The 17576-nt window shown below is 54.3% G+C and overlaps 1 protein-coding gene across 1 annotated transcript in view; it reads left to right on the forward strand.

The window, feature by feature from the left end:
* COL27A1 (collagen type XXVII alpha 1 chain) overlaps positions 1–17576 on the forward strand; it is a 134159-nt gene that overhangs the window by 72538 nt on the left and 44045 nt on the right. Inside the window, exons 20-27 of the mRNA XM_028107793.2 lie at positions 2044–2097; positions 2261–2314; positions 3924–3968; positions 5218–5271; positions 7005–7049; positions 11792–11845; positions 13597–13650; positions 13901–13954. Coding sequence (XP_027963594.1) covers positions 2044–2097; positions 2261–2314; positions 3924–3968; positions 5218–5271; positions 7005–7049; positions 11792–11845; positions 13597–13650; positions 13901–13954 — 414 coding nt within the window. The remainder of the gene's footprint in view (positions 1–2043; positions 2098–2260; positions 2315–3923; positions 3969–5217; positions 5272–7004; positions 7050–11791; positions 11846–13596; positions 13651–13900; positions 13955–17576) is intronic.

The following is a 17576-nucleotide window of genomic DNA, read 5'->3' on the forward strand; positions in this document are numbered from 1 at the left end:
TCTAACAGTCCAGGTTTCCTGGCTGTCTGGCCACTGAGGGTAGGACCCATGCTGCCTCCCATTTATTAGGCACCACCTCGTGTCAGTGGGCTGTGTAGTAGCTCTGGGATGAGAACATGTTGAAACGCCGCCAGAACCGTGTGAGGGACGTAGTACCGCCACCGTGTTACAGATAAGGAAACTGAGTCACGGAGCAGTGAAGTGACTTCCTGGGGGGGGCGGGTCACTGCTGCTTGTAGCAAATAAGTTCTCTCCTGGGTCCCTGGACAGATCCAGGGTCTGCCTCTCCCACTTTTGTGTTCTCTTTGGATTGGCTAACTCCGTGTCCAGAAGATGGTTCTGCTCAGCTGACGACAGAAGCTGAAGAGCATGTCAGCACCTTCCTGGGTCTCTGTGCCTTCTGAGAACATGCCCAGTGTGAGGGGCAGGGCCGTGTGGCTCCTGCTCTGCGTCCTTTTGGATGTAGATTTTTATTGAGCACTTACCAGGTGCCAGCTGCTGAACTAAGCACTTTGCTTGCAATATTCCCTTCAAGCCTCAGAACAGCCCTGTAAGGTGATGTTGTGGTCACCATTTTGCAGATGAGCACGCCAAGGCCCAGAGATGCTCAGGAACCTCCCCAGGGTCACACAGTGCGTCAGTCACAAAATAAGACTTTGAGCCTCTCGATTTGAGGAAAAAGATGGCTTTCTGTGTTAGCTTAAAATTCAGACCCATTCTTGCCTTTGCTAGTAAGAAGGGTGAGAGAATGTTTGAGCTGGAATTTAATGGGAGTCACCAAAAGATCAGAGAGGAAGGAAAAAAGCCACTTATGGAAGGGACATGGGAGGAGGCATTTTGGTCTCAGGGATTCATACATGAAGATTTTGGTTTCTAGTTGTCAGGAAACTAAGAGAGCAGTGGGGCTGCCCTAAAAGTGACTGTTGTGCTAGGATGAATTAACAGAGGTATTACACCTACAACAAGGAAGGGGATGTTCCCATGCTGGCCTCTGCTGGTCTGTTCACACCCAGAGAAGCACCAGCATCCTAGTGATTGCCAACAACGGAAGCTGACCGTCTGGAGGTGGCAAGACTGAGGGGCCCTAGGCCCCAGAGTAGAAGCCATTCAAGGGACAGCAAAGGGCAGGCCTCTGGGGAGGGGAAAACTGGTCTCCAAATTGTGCAAAGACTACTGTGGAAAGGACTCCCACCCCCTGTGCTTTGTGCGGTCGTACGGGGCAGTACGATGTTGTCAAGGGGAAAGGGAGGGGGTTCTGTTCCATGTCAGGAAGAAGCCTCCACTGCACGGCCAGCCATCGGGAACAGGCTTGATCTGGGAGCAGTGAGCCCTCCTTGGTGTTGTGGGGCAGAGTCCAACACACCCAGCCAGGATGCAGGGAGCATTTCAGCTTTGGAGAGGAGGAGCTGAGCTTAATTAGACCAGCATTTTGCAAGCCCTTCATTTTTTTTTTTTTTTTTAAGATTTCATTTATTTATTTGACAGAGAGAGGGAGAGCACAAGCAGGGGGAGTGGCAGGAAGAGGGAGAGGAGGAAGCAGGCTCCCCGCTGCACAGGGGGAGCCTGCTGCAGGACTCGATCCCAGGACCCCGGGATCACGACCTGAGCCGAAGGCAGTGGCCTAACCAACTGAGCCACCCAGGTCCCTGCAAGCCCTTCAGAGTTGTAGCAAACCCAGCACATCCTCATATCTGCAGGATCACTGCAATCAGAGGCTGCCATTTCTTGGAGCAGAGGAGGGCTGGCTTTGGGGCTCCGGCGGCCACAGGCCCAGGACGTAGGAAATTCTGGGTTGCACAACCTTGTGTGTATCATGCGCTTGTTGCAGCGTTAAGTATTTTCTTGCATTATCTCATTTAATGTTCTCAGCAACTCTCTGAGCTGTTACCAAGATCCCCTGTTCTAGAACAGAGGACTGAAGGGTCCAGGTGGTTAACGGACCTGCCCGGGGTCCCATCCCACGCAGGAAGGTCTCCCTCCAAGACTGACACTCTTAGCATTTCCCTTCACCCATGGGTGACCCTGCTCTCTGCTTCCCCTCAGGGATTCCCCGGAGACATTGGCCCCCCTGGGGACAACGGCCCAGAAGGCACGAAGGTGAGTCCCTGCCCAGGGTCGCTGCAGTCAAAGCTCCCTGCTTTGCAGAAACCACAGGCCTCTGGGGCTGGCTGCCTGGCTTGGAATTGTTGGGGGTCTTGCCAGCCTCTGATGGACGTGGAGGTGCCGCCTCTGAGACCTCTTTCTGTTCCCTTCTCACCAGGGTAAACCTGGAGCTCGAGGCCTGCCGGGACCCCGTGGGCAGCTGGGGCCCGAGGTGAGACCGTCTGGCCCTGTCCCCTGCCTGTCCCCTGCCTGTCCCCTGCAGCCCTGCCTGCTCCATCCGGGGTCCTAGAGGCCTCCACTGGGGGCCCAGGGCCCTTCAGCCCGGACGCCAGCCCCGGGCTGCCCCAGGCTCACCCTTCTGCTCATCCTTTACGGCCCTACCTCATCGTCTGGCCTGGCCTCGCTGGCAGGTGACTTTCTGCCTTCGCTGCCTCCCCATTGCCCAGGGTTTTTCTCTCTGGAGGCCATTGCCACTGCCCCTGCCCGTAGCACAGTTTCCCAGGGTGTGGGTGTGGGAGAGTAGAAGGTGAAGCCCTGAGACTCGGGGTGAAGACACTGTGTTGGGTCCCCTGGTTAGTGGATTCACATGTCTGCTTGAGCCCAAAGCCCATGACAAAGACCCTGTGCTACTAAGTCTGTGCTCCTGGGAGCTGCCCGGGGGGCATCCCAGAGAAAGACATGACTTGCAGAGCCAGTAAGTGGCAGAGTGGAGATTTGCTTATTTTCTCATTCACGCTGGAGGGGATTGAGAAGTTCTCTGTGGGAGGGCCTGTTGAGCACCCCACGGGCTGGCCCTGGATTTTGCCTATACCTAAGGCCCCGCACCACCCCCTTAGGCTCAGGCCCCAAGGCCCCCGTGACACACAGACAGCCCCGGCTGAGGGCACAGGAGGCCCGGACTCACCACAACCACAGGCAGGCATCCAGCTGACATGGATCTCTTTGCAGGCTGGTTCTGGGTCTGGCGGGGGCCCAGTGCTGGCTCTGCGAGCAGCCACGTGGGGCTGCTTTCCTGGAAGCTGGGTTGGGGGGTAGCCTCTGGGTTAGGCCTGGCATGCCATAGGGGCCAGTTTGGAGGCTGCCCTGGCCTGCGGGAGGACCCAGAGTGGGAAGGGAGGGGCGAGGAGGGAGAGACGGCGCCAGCCATGTGCCTCTGTCTACACCCACATTACCACCCGAGAGCCTGCCACTTGCTCACATCCCCATTGGTTCATTCATCCATCCCTGCATTCATCCACTACTCCGTCTCCTCCTTCTCTCATGCCCCTTGGCCCCACCTGCACTCACCACACATCCATGAGGCACTGTACACCCATCCTGAATGATGTTTGTGACAGAGTAGGGGATGGGGCCTCATCACTGTCCTCTAGGAGCTCCACTTAGGCTAGTCGTCATACTTTAGGATGGTCCTCTTCGTTTGGCACCATTTTACAGATGGGGACACTGAGGCACAGGGAGGTTAAGGTCTGCCACTGAATCAGTGGTGGAGCTCAGAATAGAGCTCATATCTCTGAGCGGCAGCTGAGGCTCTGTACCCACAGCGTATGATGAGGTTTGACTTTCTGCCCAGCCCTGCCATGAACCCTGGGCCTGTCACATTCAGATGACACTGGGAGCACCCTTCATGTGGAAGTCCCTGTGTGGCCTGGGTGGGAGCCCGGGGGTGGCGGCGGGGTGGGGGGGGGGACCAGGCGTACCATTTCTTTTGGTGCAGGAGAGCTCTCCCCTGGCCACCTCTTTCCCTCCTTACAGGTCAAGTTCTCCAACACCCTCACTGGATTAATTTCTCCTTTCTCCTCTCTTGTGTCTCCCAACTCTAGGGAGATGAGGGACCCATGGGACCACCTGGGGTCCCCGGCTTAGAGGTGAGTGTCACCGGCTCCCGGGGAGGTGGCATTTGTCATTCCTGAGCCCACTGTGTGCAGATAGGCAACACCCAGGTGGCGCTCTGCCAAGAAGTCATCAGCAGGAGCCTTGGGCCAGCCAGAGAAGGGACTAGAACAGACGCAAAGGACAGAGACAAGAGTCGGGAAACCAACCAGCTGTGCTTGCCCAGCTGCCATGTGCTGGGGTTTGCATCCGCTTCCATGCATTTAACTCTCCATGAGAGTTCCATTGCTGGTCTTAGTTTCACCCACGGCCATCAGGCTCAAAGACCAAGGGGTTTAGCCCAGTGTCCCACAGCCCAGACCCTCACCTTGTGCCCTCCCCACTGCTCTGCTCCAAGTGGCCTTCCACAAGGCCCACGCCAGGGAGGGCATAAACCAGCAGTGCACAAATATTTTGGTCTTGGGGCCTGTTTATCCTCTTAAAAAAAAAAAAAATGATTGTGGACTCAAAATGCTTTTCTTTGTATGGGTTCCCTCTATGGATATTAATAATTAAAAGTGAAAACTTTTAAATGTATTTATTAATTCATTTGAAATAACAATAAGCCCATTTCATGTTCACAAAAATAATAGTTTTACAACAAAACAACACAAAACAACCAACTGGCTATATTTTCCAAAGCAAAATAATCTAATGAAAAGAATGGCATTGTTTTACTGTTCTTGCAAATCTCTAATATCTGGTTTAATAGAAGTCAGCTGGATTCTCCCATCTGCTTCTGCATTCAATCTGTTGACGATACCACATGTCACGTAGCCTCTGGAAAACTCCGCATACACTCATGAGAATGAGAGAGACACAGGCAAACAACGTCTTAGCGTTATTGGGAACCTAGTCCTGACATCATGCATCCCTGAGAGGGCCCCAGGCACCACAGGGGTCCCCAGGCCACCTTTTGAAAACCACGGGCATAAACTTTCCATTCCCCCTGGACCCTGTATCTTCTGTCCAGTTCCATTCGCTTCCTCATTCCTTGAAAGCAGGTTTCAACATCTCCATTTACAAACAGGAGGGGGAGACTTCCCTGAGGTCACACAGATGCAGACCCCTGCCTACCCCCCACCCCTGCATCTCCAGACCGGCTGGCAACCTGGGGCCCTCCAAGCTCTGCATCCTTTACCCACTGGGGCATTGCAGCCCTCCCCTAGGCCAGGGCTGGGACCTCAGCAACGCTGCCCCCCTACCCCCTGCCTAGCTCCCCTCACTCACCTCTCTCTGTTGCAGGGCCAACCTGGCAAGAAGGGGTTTCCTGGCCGGCCCGGCCCAGATGGCATGAAGGTGAGGGGACCTGGAAATGACTGGGCTTGAGGGTTGGGGGGGGTTTGTGTGTGGAACACTTGGGAAAGAGCAAGCAACTGAGGGCCCCAGGAAGAACCCCGATCCCAGGGGCAGTTGTGGAAAGGGGGATCAATAGTCCCCATTTATCACAACATATTGGTAACAGAGAGGAAAAAATGAACAAGAACCTCAATGTCCAACAAGTAATGGGATGCAATGCAGCCACCAAAGGTGGTGTAGTGGAAGAGTTTACAAGACGGGAGAATGCCCGTGTGTTTGGAGGTGGCGGTGTGGCGGTAGTAGGAAGCAGGTTCCAGAGGGAGGGTTACAGGACAAACCTGTTGCGGGGGCCTGTTGCACCACGGTCCTGCATGCTCAGAGCAGGGGCTGCAGTGTGGATGGGGCCTCTCTCCGGGTGGTGGGAGTAGAGGACATTTCCGTTTTCTTTTGTGGGCCTCTAGGTTTTCCCCACGATGTACAGTCAATACGTATTACATTTGGTAACAGTATTTTTTGTTTTTTAACTTATCAAAAGAGAACTGGCCTGGGTAGGAGAGTGATGGTCCTCAGCACATGGGCAGCCTCGCTTAGTGGCTTTCCAAGGACTCCTCTTGCAGGTTGGATTTTCCAAGCCGTGCTGGACAGAGTGTGTTGGGCCACGTTTACAGCTGGGCAGACACACGAGGGTGAGGGCAGAGCCAGGGTAGCCCAGGACATCCACGTCCCCCTCCACTCAGCAGACATGGCCCATGTGTCTGTCTGTCTGGCCCCTCTGGGTCTCCTGAGCATGAGGTCTGGGGGAGGTGCTGGAGGGAAGGATGAGGCTCGGACCCTGATTGTGGTGAGCCACGTCCATTTGTGAGCCAAGCTCCTGGCTAGTTTGACTAGTTTAGCCCTTGTCCTGCCCCCTGAGGTCTCGGTCTTACTCCCTCAGATCCCAGCTGGGTTTCTGTGGTGAGAGCGGTGACATAGTCTGGGTGGATTTATCCCACGGGGCTGCTTGCCTCTCTCCAGCTCACGCTGTGGGGAGACCAGGGCGGCTGTGGCTGCCTAAGGAACAGGAGCTACCCTGGCATGGGATAAAGCTGGCAGATAAGGCTATACAAGAGGCCACCAAGCGTGAGGGCTGGAAATAGCCTATGAGACAAATGAGTCTGATTTCCCTTATTTATAGCTGGGGAAGCTGAGCCCAGAGCAGAGACAGGGCTCAGCAGTCATGTTGTAAGCCAGTGGCAGAGGTCTGGTGGGCTAGGGTCTAGGCTCTAAGTGCCCTGACTCCCTGGCTCCCTGATCTTCCTGTGGTGGGGCAGCCTGATCCAGGAGGAATGGGGATTTCAATCAGTCAGACCAAAGTTCCAATTCTAGCCCTGCCTCTAGCTTGCTGTGTAGCCTTGAGCAGACCCCCTTGCCTCTCTGAGCTTTAGTTACCACCTCCACAAAATGCGATGGGTTGATGAACAGCCCAAATGAGATACAGACCGGAAGGTACCAAGTCATCTGCCAAGGGCCACTCAGAGGGAATGCGTGGCTAGGGCCATGTCTGGGGTCAGAAGTTCTGTCCAAGTGTCTCATCATTTCTGCCATTTGTTTGGTGTCTACAAGGCCAGACCCTGGAGTTGAGGTTCCTGTCCTTCCCTACTGGTGGGGACTAAGGCCAGTCACCTGAAGGTGTTCCCTGGGGGGGCCTAGACTACCATCACCTATCCCAAGTGAGCCTCCTCCTTTCTTTGCAGGGAGAGCCAGGAGACCCTGGACGGCCAGGACCCGTGGGTGAGCAGGTAAGTCAATACTAGTCTCTGAACACAATGACTCTTTACTGAGCACTTACTCTGTGCCAAGCCCTTTGGTAAAAGTCTCCACACGCATCCCCCTTTCATTTCCGCGCTAGCTCCTAGGGTCAGTTAGCTCGTCTCCCCCCTTCATTGAGATGGTCACTGACTCTCAGGGAGGTGAAGTCACTAAATGAGAAAGCTATGAATCATAGTCCCATGGCCTGGCTCTGTGGATGTTTTTGGAGCATTTGCCCAAAGGGGTGACATGACTTTTCTCCCAGAACATTACAACTGGAAGATGCTTCAAGAATCACCAGCTGTGCTCCATCTACAGATAGGGAAGCTGAAGAGCAGAGAAATATAGCCACCTGCCAGGGGCTTTTGGTCCGGGCTACCCTAACTTACAAGGAAAGCAAAATTCAAACCAGTGGCTCCGGCTAGTTGGGAAGTCAGGCCAAGGTCTGAAGAGGAGAGGAGGTTGCAAGTCGTTGTTAAAAAGGAGGTTTGAGAATCATGACCTTCATTATTGAGGCCCAGGGCCCTCAGTGCTACCGAGAAACAGCTGTGAGTGCTGTGGGGGTGCAGACAGCCTGGCACCACCTGAAACCTTAACCTCTGGGCTTGGAGGTCAGGTTGAAAGGTAGCAATCTCCTCCCCTCCCTTAATGAAGCCCCCTGAACCCTGCAAGGGGCTGCCTCGTCCCAGAGACCAAGAAGAATCTGCTTCGGCTGAGAAACGCCATCAATGGCGTGAGAGTCGCGCACGACGGGCTTCCTCACCAGGCCTGCAACATCTGTTGGGGGGAAGAAAGGAATTAAAGCAGGGGGTGGACTGGATTTTTGAAACCTTTCCAGTGTCATTCGAGCGCATTCTGTGGGAAGCCCAGGAGTTTGGAAGGGCTGTCACGGCCTGGATATATTTCCTGATTGGAAAAAAAGGCCATGCGATCAGCAAATTTAATTTCATAGTTAGGCTGGTGGTAAGGGCCCTCGGGAAATAGATCCTCAGAATCCTAAAATGTCGGGACACGAAGGGTCCTTGCAAAGCACTCTGTCCCAGGGTCCTAACCTTTTCTGTACCTTGGACCCTTTGGCAGGCTGGAGAAGCCCACGGACCCCTTCTCAGAATAGAGTTTTAAATGCATAAAATGCACAATGAAAGATTAGAGAGGAAATCAATTCAGTTGAAATACAATTATGAAAGTATGTTGAATGTGATCTACTCATAGATAGGCTTCTTTATTAATTCATTAAATAATAAGATCCGGCAGCAGGTCTAATAACCTCACTTTTGAAGCAGTGACAAGCCTTAGTGACACATTTTGAAATCTCCTTGACAATGACTCTAAAGTGACATGTAACTAGGACAGTAACAGGTACTGTGGGTTTGTCGCCTACACTCAGATTTGAGGGAAATGCTAAATTTTAATTAGAGATCCGTGAAAATAAAAGTGATTTTTTTTTTTTCCCTCCTCCAGTTCAGGGAGGCCCTGAGTTCTATCCATGGGGCTTTCCAGAAGCCCCAGTTTAGGACCCCTGGATCCTTGCCCACATTGGCAATCTGATTAACAAGGATGACTAAGTAAGGTAGTGGCAAAGCTGGGGCCAGGAGAAGTGGACAGCTGGCCCGGGGCCACCCCAGGCCCGCCTGGTCGGCAGAGCCCCCCAGCCAGCTGCCTGGCTAGCTGGGGCCACAGCTGGAAAGAAAGGCCTGTCCGAACAGTGAGGCAGAACCTGAGCCCCGTGGCTGCCAACAGGCACACAGGGATGCCACGCCAGCTATGCCCTTGGCTCCCTCCCTGTGTGGGAAGTGGCAGGCGTCTCTTGTTCACGGCAGAATCAGAGGGTCCCCAGGAAAGGTTATAAGGTCCTCCCTAGGATGACAGTATCAACTCCACTGATTGGACCCCCATTAAGTTACCAGGCTCTGGTGCCTGCCTTGCCCGCCCTTCCCTCAGCAACCCCAGGGTGGTAGTTAGGTCACTTGACAAGATCTCCTGAACAGCAACACAAGTGTCAGAGCCAAGGTTGAACACTTGGTGCTGCTGGATTCCCAAGATCTGCCTTGGAGGGACTGGAAAATCCTTTGACCTCCTGAGCCCTTGCCATTTTGTAACAGCTAGTGAGAGCGCAGGGGGCTTGCCAGCAGGCCCTGTCCTAGGTGCTGGGGACACAGAGATGCTCACAGGCTCGGGCCTTGCCTGGAAGAAGCTCCCTCTAGCCAGGGAGAGGCCAGGCGTGCAAACATTTACCCCGAGATGCCTGTTCTCACAGAGGACCCCCAGCTGTCTTGTTCCCAGTTGCACTTCCAGTGCCTCACAGAATGGCATATGAGGGAAGAGAAGGAAAGAGGGAGAAGAGCAGGCATGAGCAGACAACAGCCCTTTCTCTGTAGACAGCATGAGGACCAGGGCCGACCCCTTCCCAAAATCAGACCCTGCCTGTGCAGGACCCGTTGTAGGTGACAGAGCTGCCTCCTCCCCCGTGTCCTCGTGCTGGCTTGAGAGAGGCCAGCTGTGCCCGCAGCGGTCAGAGCTGCTTCTCCCCCCACCCCCCGGCCAGGTGGAAGCCCTGGGCCTCCGGGGCTGGCTTCCCGGCCAGCCTCTTCTCCATCCGCAGGACGGGCCTTCCAGGATCTTCTGGGACAGTGCCCCATGGGTGTCCTGGGAGCCGGGGTGGGGAAATGGGGCACTTGCTGTAGGGCCCTTATTCATTAGGATCCCGTTTGGCTTCTTGTTTGAGGTTTATGACCCGCCTGCCTTCCAGGACCCAACAACTCATAAATTTAAAGTAGCTATGAAATTTCTGGTTCTCTGGGCCAGTCGGCCGGGGGCCTCTTAACAGAGCCGTTTTTATTCCCATTGCTTTGCATCCTCTAAATGTCTGAGTGCTCCCCTGTGGGGCGCTCGGGCCTCTGTCTTAACCCTATGCCCTTTTAAAATAAATTAGAACGGGACGGGAGGGAGCTAACATTTATTGAGTGCCTACATGAGCCATGCATTATCTTCAAGACTCAGAACAACCCCAGGGAGATAGGGAGAGACCTTTCTCGAAAGCGCCGCCCTTTGCAGATGATGAGGCTCGGAGGGGCTCTGTGACTTGCCCGGGGTCTACAAACCTAAAGACTGAATGATGATGCCAGAAAAAGTGTCCGGTGCGGGGCTTGGCACTCAGGAAGTGCCAGCTTTTGTTATTAATATTGCTGTCACCTTGAAGATGCTCTAATTGTTTTTTAAAGTAGGTTGTTGCAAAAGTCAAATACTTGGTTATTGTCTGTGGCTTACTGGCCGTGACCTCATACCTTGTACCTCACTCCTCTTACCTCATACTTCAGCCCTGAAGGGTCTCTGAGCTCAGGGAACCAGGACCTCCCCGGTGCGGTGATGGGGTGGGTGTGCCGGGGGATCTGTGCCCTGCTCACGGCCACACACTGGGGACGCCCCGGGGTGGAGGGACAGGTGCATGGGCCTTGGAGCCACAGCAGCAAGACACACACGGTCGTGGCCTGAGCTGCCACTTTAAAACGGTCTCTGAGACCCACAGAGATAAGCCTTTGGAAATGGGCACCATGTTTTCACCCTAGTTGATGGGCAGGTCGGCCCGCTTCACTGCCTGAGCATACAGCTTGCAACCTCTGACCTGTGTCCCCTCAGCTTCGAGGTTTCATTCCTTTCTGGACCCAGTTGAGGGACAAGGAGCAGATCGCATGGGACAGATCCACTCCTCTCTCAGTCTTTCCCGATTTTCCCGGAAACTCTTGGCTGCAACCCTGAGTTCTCCCAAAGCCACTGTTGCACCTCTGAACTGCACAAGACCCCCTCTGCTCCGATCTTCCTTAGCCGGGAAGAGCGGGGGGCCTGGAAGGAGGGGCTCATCCAGACCGGTTGGCCTCGCCGCACGGGTGCGTGCGTGCGTGCGTGCGTGCGTGCGTGCGTGCCTTGTTGGGCCCAGCGAGGCCGGCAGCCGCCTCCAGGCCGTTCGACCTCGCTGCGCGGGTGCATGCGTGCGTGCGTGCGTGCGTGCGTGCCTCGTCGGGGCCAGCTAGGCCGGCAGCCGCCTGGAAGAGCCCCTGGAACACAGAGGCAAGCTATCACCCAGTGGAGTTAAAAAGAGCAGCAGGAGCCACAGTGTGAGTGTGTGTGTGTGTGCGCGCCCTTCAGAAAGGAGAGGAAGCCTTTCACAAGACGGTATAAAGGCCTCCACTTTCCACGTTTGAATCAAGTCTTTTTGGCGGAGGCTGTTACACTGTTTCCATCCTGGTGAGCCCGTTTGTTTCTCTCTTTGAAGCAGTCCCAGAGCCCTGAGAGATGGGGACAGATTTCTAACAGGCAGGGCTCTTCCCAGCACAGCTTAAGGGCCATCCCTGCTCCCCCCCCAACACACACACACACACACACACACACAGCCCGCCCCCCCCAAACGTGGCCGCCTCCCAGCCTGCTTCTGGCGCGGGAAGAATGTGTGGCGCTCCCAGGGATGCTGGCAGCAGCCCCACCGCTTGGCTCCGAGATCAGAACCATCTGGTGGAGTGAGGGAAGTCAGGACAGTGCCTGGAGAGAGGCGGCCCTCCTCCGTGGCACCCCAGGCCTGCCGGATTACGAGGCACGGGGCGGGAGGTGTGGGGCAGGAGGCGTAGGCCAGGGGCTCCAGGGACGGGGAGATGCAGGCGCCTTGCCTTTGAAACTCAGCACATCCCCGAATTCACGCGGCTTCCTCTTTTCTCTTGCCGTTTGTGCACGTTTCTTCTAGGGACTTCTGGGATTCATTGGTCTGGTCGGGGAGCCAGGGATCGTGGGAGAAAAGGTAAGTTAGGTTGAGGAGAATCTATCAGCAAATAGAACTTGTGGTGGAGATTTTAAGAAGATGAAGGGGCCAGGTGCCCTGGAGATTTCAGCCTTCTTTCTCCTGGCTTCTTGCTTCCCTAGCATTCCAGACCCTCACAGTGCCATGGTCCCCTTTCCCAGCATCCCCTGGGGCTCCACCCTGCCCTCCCGTCAGCACCACCACGTGCAGTCAGACTCCTGTGTGACAACCAGCTCACGCACGTGGCGTGGGCCCTCCTGTCTGTGCACTGGAACCTCACAGGGGTGGGCGACAGAAGGGAGCTAAAGAGCCATCTTTTTTAAATGGGCACAGTTCCTTAGGCTGTCTTGGGACTCCCCCAGCAGCTCTGTTTCACAGACCTCATCGCATTGGAGAGGTGAGTTAATTCAGGTCACCCAGGTAGGAAGTGGCAGAGCTGGGATGTGAATCAGGTTCAGTGCCCGAGGCCACATTTCACCCTGCTAAACCACCCTGCCCCATGTTAGCTCCCGGACCAGAAGCCCCCCGTGGCTTCCAGTTTCCCACCATGGGCCCTGGAGGGGCCCTGCTTTCTTTTTAGGGGCTTATCTGATCAGCAAGCTGGCCTTCTGGGGAGCCAATATTATGCCCACTGGATAAACAGGGAAACTGAGGGCCAGAGAGAGGAAGCCTCTGCACTAATCCAGCCCCACCTTCCTTTCCAGGCTCTTCCTGTGCCTTCTCATCACTCCACATCCCAAACCCTTCCTTCTCCTCCTCCTCCACCTTCCCTATTTTCTCCTCTTCCTCTTCTCTTTTTAACTTTTTATTTGAAGTAATTATACAGTCACAAGATGTTGCAAAAAACAGTACAGAAAGGTCCCGTGTACCCTTCACCCTGTGGCCGCCGATGGTCACATCTTGCATAACTATAGTGCAATATCAAACCAACTCTGGCCTTCTTTATTGCTCAAATGTTCCATGTCCCTCCCCCCCGCCCTGGCCAGGTGTACCCCTCTCCTCCCACCCCTCTTCCCTCTGTGCCTAGATGAGTTATCCTTCAGCTCTCTCGGGTCAAGCAGGCCTTCCCAACCACTCCTCTGCACCCGGGTGGGTCAGATCCCCTGCTGAAGGGCCTTGGCACCTAGACCTATGCCCTCACTGCACTTACTCGTTTGCATCTGTGCTGGTGACTTGTGTCTGTGGATACAAAACACAGGGCCTCACAAAAACAGAGGCAGGATTCAAATCCAGACCCCCTTCCTCCAGCCGTCTTTGTCTTCTGCACCCACCATCTCTGCCCTGGTCGATCTGGATTGATCAAGAGGAAAAGAGTTGCGTCTCAGATGCTCCAGCATCTCATCTCTGTTTGGGCAGTGGGTGGGGAGAGCGAGAGTGCCTTCTTTTGCCATCTCCACCTCCACAAGCCCAGCCCAGGGGATGCCAGGCCCAATGAGGACCACGTGACGTGGGCCAGCATCAAAGGGGACAATGTCATTGGTACATCCCTGATCAGGACCATCCTTGCCTGAGGGCAGCCCACTGTGGGGCATGCCACAGTAGATGCTGAGGCCTCCCAGGGCTTACTGGGTTCCTGGCTTCTGTGGAGTGAAATCCCAGCACCCCTTCCCCTGACCACCCTGGGTGATGTGACTGTAGACTTTGGACAAGTCCCTACCCCTCCCTCTTTGGCCTCTGGAAGGCCTCTGTACCCGCCCCCCACAGAGCCACCCCACAGCCATGACCTCCCTGCCTTGCTGTCTCTATCACAGGGTGACAGGGGCATGATGGGACCCCCAGGCGCACCTGGACCCAAGGGATCAATGGTAAGGAGCAAGTGTGTGCCACTTGCCCTCCCTCCTGTCACAGGGCTGGTGACAGCTCTGCTCTCCTCTGCCTGCTCCCGTATACCCCAGGCATTCAGGAAGACGGGCTCCTTCTCCCTCCAAGAGGCCTGGTGGCTGCCCTTGTGGCACTAAGCTGGGGCTCTGGGGCCAGGGACAAGCCAGCCAAGGCGGAAGGAGGAAGAGCCACCTGCTTCAGCTGATTCCTTCTCTCTCATCTCTTTCTTGGTAGGGTCATCCTGGAACTCCTGGTGCTGTGGGGACCCCCGGAGAACCTGGACCCCCGGTAAGCCAAGCCCTTGAGCTCAAACCCACTGTCCAGTAATAGTGAGGAGTCCAGGTCTCAGAGTCAGACAAACATGGGCTTGAATCCCAGCTCTGTATTGCCAGGAAAGATCATTGAACTTCTCAGCACCTAAGTTTTGCTCATCTGAAACACAGAGAACATAATCGTGGTCATGACAGCATAATCCTGTGGGTCAGATGAACCCAGGCAGCTCATGTTCATTGCACAGTGATGTTCCTGGCACAGGAGCACCTTTTCTTTTTTTTTTTTTGTAATTAAAAATCTTTTAATGACCATATTAACATTGGCAAAAAGAAACGGGAAATTAATTTTAACAGTGTTTTTTATTTAACTCAATATAGTAAAATTGTTTACATTTTAATTTGCAATATAAAAATAACTAATGAACATCTAATACCCTTTTTTTAGTATGACGTCCTCAAAATAAAATATGTGTCTTAATTCCGACTAGCTATATTTCAAGGGTTTAATAGCCTCATGTGGTAAGTGGGTACCATATTGGATGGTGTAGACTTAAAAACTGATGGAGTGCTTATTGCTTCTCAGAGTTCTGGCTTTGGTCTGACTTCTGTAGACCTTTCTGAGGTTAAGGGCATCTTGCTCCACCTCCTCTTCTTCCCAGAAACTCCCTAGAGTCCCAGTTTGCCTTCCTCTCTCCTTAGAGCTGCTATCACCCACTCAATGCCTCTCTTCCTGTTCCTCTTGAAGCCAGCTGTGGATGAGACCCAGTCCTCTGTGCCTTCCCCCCATTTCCCTAATTCGGGGCCAGAAGTGCCTTCCACATTGGGCTTTCCTGTCAATATCATGCAAACACAGGAGATAAAATAACAAATGTGGGGAAAATACAACATTAAGGAACAGCTTCAAAATCCTTCAATTCTTTCCCTGTGTAATGCCTGACTTTTCACTGAGATGGAAGCTGGAAGCTCTAGCTGCTCTTTTTCCCTCTGTGGTGTGGCACAGGAGCATCTTGGTCAAGGCGCCATCGTTGCTTTGTTCATTCACTCGGGACATACCCTGTCATGTGTGCCTGGAGCCGCTCCAGGAGCCGGGGGTGCAGCCATCAGCAGGGCAGAAAACTCCCACTGCCCTTTAGGAGCTTCTATTCTGGCATTTGGGGGTGAGACAACCCAATATATAAGTGACACCTGCTCTGGAGGAAGTGTAGGGGAGACGATGGGAAATGCTGGGGACACGGGCTGAGCACAGGGGTGAGGACACAGAGGTCCTGGACTTCTTGTGATATCTGAGGAACCAGGGAGATTCCTGAGGGTCCCAAGGCAGGGAGGGGTGGGAGAGGCAGGGTAGCTGGGCTGGGGGGATCCCATCTACTTTCCCGAGGGTGATATTGGGGGCAGGGAGGGGTGGCTCTCATCCTGAGCCCTCGCAGCTTCTGCTCCCTCTGTCTCTGCCAATGGAGGATGGAGCCCAGGAGGGGCTCTCACTTCAGCCAAGGCTTGGGCTCAGGGCTGGGAACCTCCTCTGGGGAGGTGGAGAGGTGGGCTTCAGGCAGGTGGAAAGGGTATGGAGGAAGGGACTAGCCCAGGCAGGATCCCAGGGCAGGACTAGGGAACAATGAGTTTGGGCTGCCCGGGTCCCTCCAAAGGCCAGACTGAGAGACTCCCTGGAGTCTGATGGGATGAGGGAGGAAATGGGAACCTTGGAGGGTCTGAATCCAAGGGAAGCATGCACATACCAGTTCTCTGTGCCAATGAGGGAAGCAAAGCCAGCTCAGTTCCCAAACTTTTCTGTGCACCGGCTGTGTACTGGGCCTATGCTCAGCCCTGAAGATGCAGGAATGATAAGAATCACACCTGCTGGGGCGCCTGGGTAGTTCAGTCGGTTAAGCATCTGCCTTCGGCTCAGGTCATGATCTCAGGGTCCTGGGATTGAGCCCCACGTTGGGCACCCTGCGCAGTGGGGAGTCTGCTTCTTGCTCTTCCTCTCTCTCTCTGCCCCTCTCCCCCTGCTCAGGGTCTCTCTCTCTGTCCGTCTCAAATAAAATCTTAAAAAAAAAAGAAAAGAAAATACATCTGCTTTTAAGATCCTGTCTAGTGGGAGTGCCAAGTATAAACATCTTCTCACTCATTAACAGAATTTTACCGAGCACCTGCTATGTGCCAGGCAGTGCTAGGCGCTGAGGAGGGATATGGAGGGACTGGCCAGGGATGAGAAGCCTGGACACTAGTAACCATCATCCCAAGACAGAGGTGCTGAGCAGCAGGTGGCTCTGTCTGTCCCCTCTAATCCTTTCGATGAGGTAGAAAAGTCAAAGTACAGAGGTGAGATGAGAGCCAGCACTCTGGGCTCCTGATGGCGTGTTTTCCCCTGTTAATGAGGAGGAGGAGAAGCCACTTCTGGCCCGGGGCTGGAGGGGCTGGTTGGTGGGCTGAGGAGCCCAACCTGTGATCTGAGGTTTCCTAGCCCACCCAGCCTGAAGGCTGCTGTCCCATCCCCCTCCCCAGGGTTCATGGGACCCAAGTTCTAGGGCCCAGCAGATGCTCCTGGAGAGGCAGTGATTGGGGACCATCCGTGTGGGAGGTGCGCAGGCAAGGGTCCATCATCAAACTGTAGCTCTTGGGCCTCTGGACCTCAGCCTCTCAGGGCCTCAGTCTCTCCATTTGTCCAGTGGGAGGAGGAAAGCCTGGAATGGAGTTGCTGGGACAAAATGGAAGGCCAGTGGAAGACAGGAAAACAGTGGGGCTGTCCAAGCCAGCGCATGGAAGGAAGCTCCTGGCCTCCTCTGAATCCCCTACCTCCAGGGCTCCACTGACCTCCTCCCTGCTTTGTGTCCTCGCACATCCCACTGCTCTGGAGGTTGGCTCAGCCTGAGTGAACTCAGTCACGTGCTGCTTTCAGCCCCCAGGGTTGCCGTTGACCCGCCACTGCTGCAGTATGGGGCTGGTCGCTTGGACCTCTTGGGGATCCTTCTAAGCCAGCCAGCCGCCCTGGTGCTGCTGAGGACGCAGCGTAGCACCAAGGTCCAGAAATCTGACTTCAGAATCAGACACATGTGAGTCAAGTCCTGGCCACTTACCAGCTGGGTGATTGTTGGCAGTATTCGTAGCTTCTCTGCGCCTCCATTTCCCCATCTGCAAGCCAGCATAGAACTCCCTTCATTATGCGATTACTGTGAGAAGTCAATGATATCAGTGTATGATGTCATGCTTAGCACATGGTCTGCGTATACTAAGCATTTAATGACTGGCAGTAGGAATAATTACTATTTAGTAGTTATGTTAATTCCAGTATTCCTTTAAGACTACTACCATTAAGGTCACATTTCTGATGACACTGTTCACATCTGATGAGCAGTCTCCCACTTTTCCAATCATGTGAACATCCACGTTCTCCTACAGCCCATTGAGGTGAGCTGAGATCGTTATCCTCATGGCCTGGGGGACTGGAGACCAGTCAGACTCCCATCTCTGACCCCTTCCCAAATTGAGAGAGCTGAGAGCTACCCTTTACTGAGGACTTTCCATGTCATTTTGCCTTCCCAGCAACTCCAGGAGCTAGGGATTCTTCTTACCCCATTTCATAGATGAGGAAACTGAGGCCCACAAGTTGAAATCACTTGCCAGGGTCACAGAATTAGGAA

This window comes from Eumetopias jubatus, unplaced genomic scaffold, assembly GCF_037043125.1.
Source record: "Eumetopias jubatus isolate StellerSeaLion01/CBP00866 unplaced genomic scaffold, mEumJub1_p1.0 scaffold_15, whole genome shotgun sequence".
NCBI lineage: Eukaryota > Metazoa > Chordata > Mammalia > Carnivora > Otariidae > Eumetopias > Eumetopias jubatus.